Source organism: Rhinolophus sinicus, linkage group LG06, assembly GCF_036562045.2.
Source record: "Rhinolophus sinicus isolate RSC01 linkage group LG06, ASM3656204v1, whole genome shotgun sequence".
In the NCBI taxonomy this organism is placed as follows: domain Eukaryota; kingdom Metazoa; phylum Chordata; class Mammalia; order Chiroptera; family Rhinolophidae; genus Rhinolophus; species Rhinolophus sinicus.
In genome coordinates this window covers 154,770,630-154,782,166 of record NC_133756.1, presented here as the reverse complement: position 1 = coordinate 154,782,166, position 11,537 = coordinate 154,770,630, and the positions used below count along the sequence as shown (strand labels likewise).

The 11,537-nt window shown below is 32.5% G+C and overlaps 1 protein-coding gene across 1 annotated transcript; it reads right to left on the bottom strand.

Annotated features, from left to right (window-relative positions):
• Positions 1 to 7,377: 7,377 nt before the first annotated feature.
• LOC109439440 (olfactory receptor 8K3) lies at positions 7,378 to 8,319 on the bottom strand. The gene has a single exon (XM_019719749.2). The coding sequence runs from the start codon at positions 8,317 to 8,319 to the stop codon at positions 7,378 to 7,380; it is 942 nt and encodes a 313-aa protein (XP_019575308.2).
• Positions 8,320 to 11,537: the final 3,218 nt, after the last annotated feature.

Here is an 11,537-nt window from a genome sequence, read left to right as displayed (position 1 = left end):
TCTCAAACAGATGTTTTTTGCAGAAGATTTACAAATGGTGAAAAGCACATGAAAAGATGATCAACAACATTAGCCATTCTGGAAATACACATTAAAACCACAATGAGATGTCACTTTACACCCAGTAGGATGGCTATTTAAAAAAAAAAAAGGAAAATTACAAATGCTGGCAAGGGTGAGGAGAAATTAGAACTTTTGTACATTGTTTTTGAGAATGTCAAATGGTATAACCACTATGAGAATAGTTTGAGGGTTACTCAGTAAGTTAGCCACAGAATTACCATTACGACCCAACAATTCCACGCTTAGAGATATACCCAAATGTATGGGAAAACCACAGATGTTCACACAAAAACTTGTAGGTAAATGTCATAGCAGCATTATTTATAATAGTTAGAAATAGAAACAACCGAAAACATCACCATTTGATGTTATCCATGGATAACAAATGTGGTCTATCTATACAGTGGAATATTAATTAATATACCGTAAAAGGAAAGAAGTATCAATAATGCTACAACATGGACAAGACTTAAGAACATGCTAAGTGAAAGAAGCCAAGAACAAAGCCAGGCCACATGTTGTAGAATTCCATTATATGAAATATCCAGAATGAGAAAATCTGTAGAGACAGAATCAGAATATTGTGGCTTGTTCAGGAACACTGAATTAGTTCACAAGAGACTACACTTATTTTTAGTGGATATAAAAAGAATATATATAACTCATGGAATACATGAGAGTTTAAAAACGTGTGCTCTTTTCTAAATCCATGCTAGTAAATACTAGTCTCCCTATATATGAGAAAAGATATAAGATGTTTTTCTCACCAGAGTTCTGTGTAAAGCACTAAAATATGTTTTTACATGAATCTATTTATATTTACATTATTTTACATGATTATTGAAGATGACATGGTTCTGGAACCTTAAATTTTGTTTTTTTCCTCAATAGTCTCAAAACATGTAAGCTATACAATGGGCAGAGCTGAGCATTGGACCTTCAGTCTAAAACTGCCCTAAGTATAGAGGTCAGAGAAGCTAAATCACTCCCCAGCCCCACCTCCCTCTGCCTGCCAAATACAGCACTAAACTAAAATAAGTATCAATAAATTAATTCTATAATGAGAGATCCATAAAACATGAATTTAAGTACGTATATTTAAATACTCAAGTAAGTTTTGAGTGGGAATAAAGAGAGTTTTTAAAAAAACTAATACATGAGTGGAAATAATATTTTAATTTTAGGCAAAATACACATTTCTGCTTTATAATTTTGCAAGGACTGTTTGTTTCAATCTGTATCTGTGCATATTTATTTCCTAGTTCTAATCTCCATTAGATGTGCATTTAGTCATTCAAAGGACAATTTAATGGCATTTCAAAGACTCTTCCAAGGCTTATCGGTGACGGGGAGGGGAAGCCCTTTTACTAATCAGACATGGTGGGGCTGAGGTGTTACCATGTTTCCCTGAAAATAAGACCTAGCTGGACAATCATCTCTAATGCATCTTTTGGAGCAAAAATTAATATAAGAACCGTTCTTATTTTACTATAAGACTGGGTATAATACAATATAATTAATATAATATATATAATAAATATAATATAATACAATAAATATAACAAAGTTATTTTCAGAGAAACATGGTATGTAGTGCCATCGAGGCTTGAATATTTTGCTTTGGGCTCATGTCCCACTATTTGTGGTGACTTTTAAATGGCATTGATCCTGTCAATGACATTGGTACACTTGGGATACATGGCAATATTTTAATATTTTAAACAGATAAATTACAAGGTTTGTAAAAATATTAATATAATCCTTTTAATTTAGATGTAACTGTAAAACACTATGAAAATCTGGTATTATTTGAGGTTAAAAATTCTAAAACATCCAATCAACTACAAAGAACAATATCACATTTAACATCTTGAGTAAGGGTCCAAGTGAAAAAAAAAAATCTTAAGGTCTTGTGAGTGGAGAACCTGGAGCATGTGTGCAAATACTTTATTAATAATGTTAACTTCCTTTTTAGAAGTTACATTTTTTTATTACACAAACTTACTGCATCAACGTAAATGTCTAGCTTTCATGAAAAATCATAATAAAGATGTTTACAACTTTGTACCAGCCCAGAGACTGTAGTTATCAAAGCAGATTGTTAAAGCTGTGGCTAAATCACCAAGATGGGGTATTAGACACCGAAGTTTAAACAGGAGACGGTGCCATGAAGGAACTCTGGGAGTTAGTCACAGAAACAGGTACAGTCTACTCACCTGTAATGAGGAATCTCTCTGTGCTCCCCATGTGTTCCTAACATAACCCAATAAGGAGAATTTATGGGTTTCTTGCCTCCATTGAGAACCTCCCTAAGGACAAAGGATACGATTTGTTAATTATGCCTAACACATTTGAAAGCTTCTAACAAAGCCAATGGCGTATTTCATAATTATACAAGACATCTTTATAGTCCCATACAAATTAAGTTATGTTTGATACTTTTCCATAGTTTCTTTTGGTTAAGTCTTTTCTAGTGCAACCCAGAGATCTGGAATCAAAACATTGTAACTGTAGGACAAGTCGTTCAGTTTTTTTTGAAACCCTTAATTCTCTTTTGTTAAATACAAGCTTTTTATGACTTCACTAATGATGTAATGGAGAAATGTTTGAACAATGCTTTTGCATTGTTTTAAAAATTCACAAGGGAAAAATATGTATATCTATTTCCTCCTTATGCATGGTGTTTTAAACTTACTATTGAATATAATATATACATATTAACAAACGCATACATCATAAATAAATTTTTACAAAATTAACACTTCTGTGTAGTCAGAATCCAGATTAAACAGCAATAACAACCATTAAAATAAATAAAATATTATCAAGACTACAGAAGAGTTCTTCATTTTCCTTTCTACCATGAACTATCTATCCCCTTACACACACACACACACACACACACACATACACACACACAACCATTATTCTGACTTCAAGCGGCATAATTTATTTTCACCTATTTTTGTTATTTTATGTAAAAGAAATCCTATACAAGTTATTTTTTTGTGTCTGGGCCCTTTCACTCAATATATTGTTATAGAGATTTCTAGATCGCTCATTTTCATTTTTGTGTACAATTCCATTTTATAATTATATCATAAACTAGTTATCCATCATTCTATTGTTGAATATTAGAATTGTTTCCAATTTGGAGTTGTTTATGATTAGTGATATTAACATTCTATTCCATAGTAGTTTTGAACATATAACTTTTTTTTTGTATTCCGGGTTTTTATAAAATAATACAGATTGGATTTTTCATGTATTTATTAAAGCTATTCATTTATATTATCTTTAAAAATTGCCCATATATATAAATTTTTCTGATAATGGTAAAAACAGCTACGCCTTCTTGTGTCCACATTAATACTCAGTCTATACTGGCTTAATCTTGAATGTATTTCTATTTGGGCATATTCTTTACACAGAAATTGCTGAATACGCATTAGTAAATACTGCCAAATGGATTTCCATAGTAGTTATTAGCTATGATTGCTCACTATCCTTGTCAAGATTTAATGTTTTCCATTATTTGTAGCCATTCTGGATGATATGCATGGGGACCATTGTAGTTTTAGTTTGCATTATCCTGATGTTAAATGAAATTGAGAACCTTTTTATATGTTCAATAGCTGTTTTGATATTTTATTTTGAAAAGTGTTCATGCATATCTTTTGTCATAATTGTATTGTATTTCATGTCAATTATTTATTGATTTGTCAAAAGTTATTTTTATAGTTTGCATGAGTCCTCTGTTAGCGATATATGTCTGATTATGCAGGTCTGATAAAAACATTCTTTCCCACTATGAGCGTTTCTGTTTTCACAGTATTAATTTTGATGAACAGAATTTCTTAAAATAGTTCAATTAATTTTCTAAATCTTATATAGTTATTGCTTTGTATGCTATTTAAAAATTTGTACATATTCCATTATCATAAAGATGTCTCACTATGTTTTCCTCTAAAACCTTTCTTGTTTGTACTTCACGTTTAGATTTTTAATCCACATAGAATTGACTTTGTATAGGGTATGGGTTAAGTGTCCATATTCTTTTCTTTTTAATCAAAACAAATATACAAATTACCCACTGGCATCTATTGAAAAGATTATTCGTTCTCTTTTGGAAAATAGTGATGCCTCTGTCACAAGTTAATTGACAGTATAAGTGTGAGTTTATTTCTGGAGTCACTGTTCTTTTACATTGATCAGTCAGTCTTCCCTCAGGAAAATGGTTTCTTAATTACTATAGCTTTATAATAGCTATGATATCTGGTCATGTAACTCCTGCAACTTCTCTTTCTTCAATATTATCTTCACTATTTTTGGCATTTTGCCTATCTGACTAAATTTTACAATCAGCTTCCAAACTTCTAAAAAGAAGAAGAAAGATTTTAGGAGGGGAGGAAGGAAGGAAAGAAGAAAAGAAGGAGGGAAGGAGGGGAAGAAGGAAGGAAAGAGTGAGGGATGGAGGGAGCAAAAGAGAGAGAAAAAAGGAAGAAAAGATTTATGTTGGGATTATATTGAAACCATAGATCATTGTAAAGATTTTGGGCATTGTCACAATATTAAGTCTTCTGTTCCATGGATGTTTTTGGTATAAATTTTCGTTGCTGCATTGCTTTTAAATGCCTTGTCAAATTTTTATACATATCATTACTGGGATCTTAGATTTTTAAAATTATATTTATTTCTAAATTAGGTTTTTTTCAAAATGGTGTCATAAATATTATCTTCTCTTTGATTTTATTTTCTAATCGTTGTGGGTAAGATGTAGAAATTAAGTTGATTTTTTTCAAAATTTATTTTGTATCCAGCAAATTTGCAAAATTCCCTTATTATTTCTAATAAATTATTCATAGGTTTTTCTCAATGTAACATTAACTAAAAAATAAAATATAGCTGTTTGTGATTTCCTATTTATCTTTATATTTTTTATTTCTTATACTATCATAGTGAACCAGCTACAATGTCTAATACATACTGAATAGAAATGGTGAGACTGGGGCCAATTTCAGAGGAATAGTTTTCAATGTTTCAGTTACAGTACAAGTTTATGGAGAACTTTTTATGTAATGATGTGAATACATCATTATAATAAGATACAGAGTACTTTCACTGTCCTAAAAATCCTCTTTACTCAACCAATTCAGCCTCTCCCCAGGTATACAATTTTTATAGGTATCATTTATAACATTGTTTTCTTCTATTCTGCTCTGCTAGACAGGTTATTACATTGTTGGCGTTGAATGTTATGGCAAACCTATTTGATTTTTCTTTTAACTACTAATAATATTAATTATTTAAGTTATGTAATTGGTTTTCCACTGTGAAATGCACCTTGTGTTCTTGCTTATATGCAGTACTTTTCTTTTACTGTTTCACACATTCTAGACAAACGTATAACTAATAAAAAGTGCCCATATGCTTACAGCTCAGTATCATCTATATCTATCCTATATATGAGTGTAATGTTTGGAAAGACTGGTGTTTTTCACTAAATATTTTATTCACTCATTGTCCTCCTCCTCCCTCTTCTTTTTCTTCTTGAATTATTATATAGAATACATTTTATAAACATACCACAGTATATTCACCATTCTGCCCTTGACAAGCCTCTAACATCTATGATCACCACATCAGCCAGAAACATTGTACTATTCATTCTCCAGTAAACACAATTACTCAGGAATAGAATTACTGCATGATAGAGAATACGCATACTAAAATTTAGTAATTGCTACCCTTCGTTTTCCAAAGTTTTTATAACAATGTACACTCCCTCTTGCAAGTAAAAGAATTTTTACTTTCTCCACATTCTCATCAACATTTTGAATTGTACAAACAAACTTTTGAATTTTAGCTATCCTAGTGGGTGTGTGGAGGTATCACAGCACAGTCTTGCATTTATCTAACGATTAATGATATTTTGAACACATTAATGTATTTTGGGCTGTTGTGAGATCCTCTTTTGTGAAGTGTTTCTTCAGGTGTGTTGTCTCCCTCTCCCCCTGACCCCCTTTTTCCACCAGGAGGTTGACTGTCTCGATCATACTAATTTTAGGAGTCAGGCAATTTGTTGTTACTTTCTTTTGTTTTCACAAATAACTGATATCAGTACTTGGTAGAGTATATGTGTTTCAAATGTGTTCCCTCAGAATTTTCTTTCATCTATTGGGGTCAGTTTCTCTAAATACAAGTTTTTATTTTGGAGAGAGTACTATTTTTTCAATCTTTTAGTGTTATTATTTTTTGTACCCTGTTTAAAATTTTTTTGTTTATTCCAAGTCATTAAGATATTATTTTACCTTTTTTTCAGGAAAGTTTGTGGTTTTAGCTTCCGCACTTATATTCATAATATATCTCAATTAATTTTTACATATGATGCCAGTGAATGACTAAGGTTCATGTTTTACATTGGAAGCCCTATTGAATGAGGTCAGTTTACCAAGAAGCCCCCCTTTGGTCATTACATTACACTGGAGGTTCTGTTTAAATCAACTGAAATTACATATTTTGCACCACATTTTAATTTATTTTATTGGTCTCTCTGTCCATACATGCACTAATGACACAATTTTTAAAAATAATTTGGCTTTAACTAAAATATTTATATCGGTTATTGGTAGTCCTCTGTATTCTTTCTTCTTCTAAAACATTGCCCTGACTATTCTGGATCTTTTGCATTTCCACATACATTTTGATATCAACTTGAGTATTAAAAAAATGTTATTGGAATTTGTCTGTTACTGCATTAAGTCTATAGGAAAATTTAAAGAGAATGACCTCATCATAACATTTGTTTCTCCAACCAATGGCTGTGATATATTGCTCCATTTCTGTCTTCTTTAATAACTCAGTAATGTTTTTGTCATTTTTAACAATGAAGTTGTACAAAGTGCTGATTAGATTTTTCCTTAATTATTTTACAAATTTTTCTAGTGCAATCGATAGTTTAAAATTCTATTTTTATTATAAGACACAAAATATTTTATTAAAAGATAGGAGCATGCCTTTAAAAATAGATTCTCTAACAGAAGATATGATAAAAAAAAAAGAAGGCTTCCCTTCATGTAACGTATTTGACAATGTGAGAACAGTGATCAGTCTTCCATCTCTTGCAGTGAAATGTGAGGACAAATCAAAGTTGATACCAGTGGGATGATCACTGTTTGAACATCTGTAAGTTGAAGACGAGAAAAACACTTCTAGCTTCCCAAGCCTTTTACATATCACTGCTTTCTAAGGGCTTATCGTATATCATAACAGTTTCTAAAACCTAATTTATTGTATGTACATTCTATATTGACTTTATCTGTGGAGTTTGCTCAGATTTTTCCACAACCTACGCAGGGCACCTTTCACCTCTTTGTTCCTCAAGCTGTAGATCATGGGATTCAGCATGGGGATTATCAGTGTGTAAAACACAGAAGCCATTTGATCAGTATCAAAGGAATGACTGGACTTGGGCTGCACATACATGAAGGTTAGAGTTGAATACAATACAACCACCACTGTCAGGTGGGATCCACAGGTGGAGAAGGCCTTGCGCCTGCCTTCTGCAGAGTTCATCCTGAAGATGGCCAGAAGGATCAGTATGTAAGACACAAGGACCACCAGAAGAGATGAAACCAAATTAAACGCTGAAAAGATCAGGATTATCAACTCAATTTCACGTGTGCTTGAGCACAGCAAAGTTAACAAAGGAAGACTGTCGCAGTAGAAATGACTGATGACATTATAGCCACAGAAGGATGAAATAAAAATCTTTATGGTGGTTATCAGAGAAAGAAAGGCACTGTAGAGATAGGGGACCGCTACCAGCACCCAGCATAGTCTTGGTGACATGACGACTGTGTAGAGCAGAGGGTTACAGATGGCCACGTAGCGGTCATAGGCCATGGCTGACAAAATGAAAAGTTCACTAATGATGAACAAGATGAAGAAAGCCAGCTGTGCAGCACACCAATTAAAGGGGATACTGTTTTTATTAGTTACAAAATTTACCAACATTTTCGGTCCCACAGCTGTTGAATAACCAAGGTCAATGAAGGCCAGGTGTCTGAGAAAGAAGTACATGGGTGTTTGTAGCCTGGCGTCCATCGTGGTGAGGACGATCATGCCCACGTTGCCCACCACTGAGCTCACATAGATGACGAGGAAGAGCCCGAATAATGGAGCCTGCAGCTCAGGGCGGTCTGTGATCCCCATGAGAATAAATTCTTTTACCACTGTTAGGTTCTGTTGGTCCATCTGGGCCACTAAGGAAAAATCACTATGGGAAGAACCATCAGAAGAGTCATTAGGTTTCCGGAGATGTCATCTGGTAATTTTTAGTTACGCAAAGCCATTATGTGTAACCCAAATCCAAGGTTTTTAGATGCAATCATCTACAAGAAGACCCACTTCCATTACTAAACATAGAACATTACAGCCTAATGTATACAGTAGCCATTTTGTTTTTTTGGTGTTACATACTGGTTATCATTGCAAGATACATACAATCCTTTTACGGTTCTGTCAACAAAATATCATTAGAAATGTTTGGCCTAGAATGGGAATCCTGATTTTTTTTTAATGTTTTTCATTTGAAATACATCTAATTGGTCAAACATATCAAATTTTTGAAGGAATAATAATGAAATAATATAGCTCTCTGCCACTTGACCCTGCAACTTCAGTCCCATCTCTAAAGAAAACCATTATTAACTCATTTAATACACTTTGATTTACCTCTCTTCTTTATAATTCACACATCAAAATGATATTCTCATTCCACTACCCATTTGATTTTCTAAATTGTAATGTCATTCCACTATGCTTTTATGAATTTTAAATATTGTTCAATGATTTTTTTTATAATGATAGAAAATAATTTTGCTGCTTTGCAAAAGTCGCCAACAAGCCCTCCAATGCAATAAATAACTTTTATATTCTCTAGAAGAGTATCTCTGAAACTTCAACTCATATGTGTTGATTTTTGAAGTTTCTGATTTTCCTATGTGCCGTACTGGATAAGCCCTGCATCTATAGTGTATTCAATCTGAAAAAAAAAAAAGAAAGAAAAAAAAAAAGCAAGCATTTCCATTCTAGCTTTGAACTTAGCACTAATATCTCTGAAGTGATAGATTTAATATTGTAGTTATATTTTTCTAGCACATTTTGAGACAGGTATAAAAATGATTAAAACACATTTGTTAATATGCCACCTAAAATAATCTAGTAAATACTATGAATAGGATTATCCAACAGAGAGAAACAGTCTAGAGAATCCTATCTCAAATGCCTTAAGGGCTGGCAAACAATATCAATGCATGAGATATAAGCATGAAAGATAAAGAAAAGTAACAGGCAACTAGGGGAACTAGGTATTCCACGGTTTACTTGAAGTATTCAAATTTCACTTGTTTAAATGGACATGGACAAAACAAATAATTATTTGATCCAAATAACTGGACATGGCATTGATAGAAATGGAGCATATTTACTATATTATAATATGAATACTATCCTTATTTCTTTATTTTATCCTCTATCATGTATACATCAAATGTTTTGAATTAACACATTTTAATTTAAAGATTGCATATTCCCTACCTCTCTTTCCCTAACTTCTTTCCCTTTTAGATTGTTTTGAAGACAGGTATATCCAATCTTTTATGGGAAAAAAATCATCCAAATATTGTACAAATCTTCCAGAATGTAAAAATGAGGACCACACTGCAACTCACCCCAATATGCCAGCAAAATCCTAGTTAAAAAACAAAAAGGATATAGTAAAAAGCAATATATCCATACCTACTGTTTCACTTACATAGATGTAAATATCCTAAACAGTATTAACATATTATTGATATCAATTTTAAAAATGTATAAAAATACTACAGTATACTATGTTCAAGCTGGGTTGATCCCACATTTGGCTGAATGGTTGAATTTTGGAAAATCTATTAATATCATTTGCCACATTATCAGATTGAATTAGAAAAAAAGTATGAGTATTTGAGTAGATGACTAAAAAGCACTGTTTAGAATGTACTGAACAACAAAAAAATTATGAACAAAAGGGAAATTTCATAACTTGATGGACTATTTTATAAAAACTAGACTGAACCTACTCTTAAAAGGAGAAAAATTAAAATTTTATTGAGAAACATTATAGAAGTCCTAAATAAATTAGTAGAAATTCTATGCTCCTGGATTGTACTATTCACTATTATGAATTCTGTTCAAATTAATCTATTTGTTCAATGCCTTTTCAACCAAAATATCACTAGAAGATTTTGTATAATTTAACACTGATTTAAAACGTATTTTAAAAATGTAACTTATAAAGAATAAACAAGATCGTTTTGAAAAGACCTGTGCTAACAGATATTGAACCTTATAAAAAACTAGAGTTGTTGAGACAAGGTGACACTGGCACACTAATGCATCGAAATACAGACCTCAGAAAAAAACCCATGATTCTATGGAGCTACGTTGTGTGACAGAGGTGGCATGTTAGGACAGTGAGACAAAAGTTGTCTATTCAATAAATGGAGCTGGAGAAAATGATTATCTCTGTAAAACATGATGAAATTGGATGTTTGCTTTATCCATATGAAAATGAATCCTACTCTAGTCAAGAACTTAATGTCAAAAGAATGTTTAAACTCTTATAGCATTAAAGACTAGAACTTCTGAAAGTCACTAAGTATGTTTCAAGAAAATCAGAATAAAAATTCAAGGTTAGTTTGATAGATTAAATCTGCCTCACAAAATTTACTCCCTCCAAAAATCTATTTACAATACTAACAAAATATTTACAAAATAGTAAAAATAAACATTCATTAGCAATAGCCATACAAGGAAAATGGCAAAATCTAATGCCTTAAGCCATAGAAAGTTACACCCAAAGAAAGGAAGCGTCCACAGCAGTTTGTATAGTGTGGCAAACCTCTTCATCTTTACTGCCACCAATAATTAATAATTATTTTACAAATCTCTGGAGTTCATTTGAAACTCTACTAAGTTGAATTTTTATCTGACCCTTTACCCCCACCCACTCCTATTCCCGCCCAAACACTGATTGGAAAGAAACCGAGTCTGAGCAGGAAGCCTGACTTTCCTGATGGAAGCACAAACCGCATAGTTGTGCCAGGACTTGGGGAATGGACCTGAAGCCCAAGGATGCCTTCCTTTGCAAATGCAGACACTGGATCTCAACTAAGCAGTCTATAAAATTTTGCAAATAACCTCAACTGAGATCAATGGGTTGGTCAAATTGCGAACACTGTATTCCCATTCAAAGGAGAAAAAGAAAGAAGGAAAATTAAAAAGGAGAAGGAGAAGAATCATGATTGGCTCTGACAATTTGTCAGGCTCTGCAGCCTTTGGGTGACTTAGCATCAGGAGAAATATGTACACATACTATTTTAAAATTATATAAAAAAGGGACAAACAACACACTTCTCTCGTCCAACACAGCT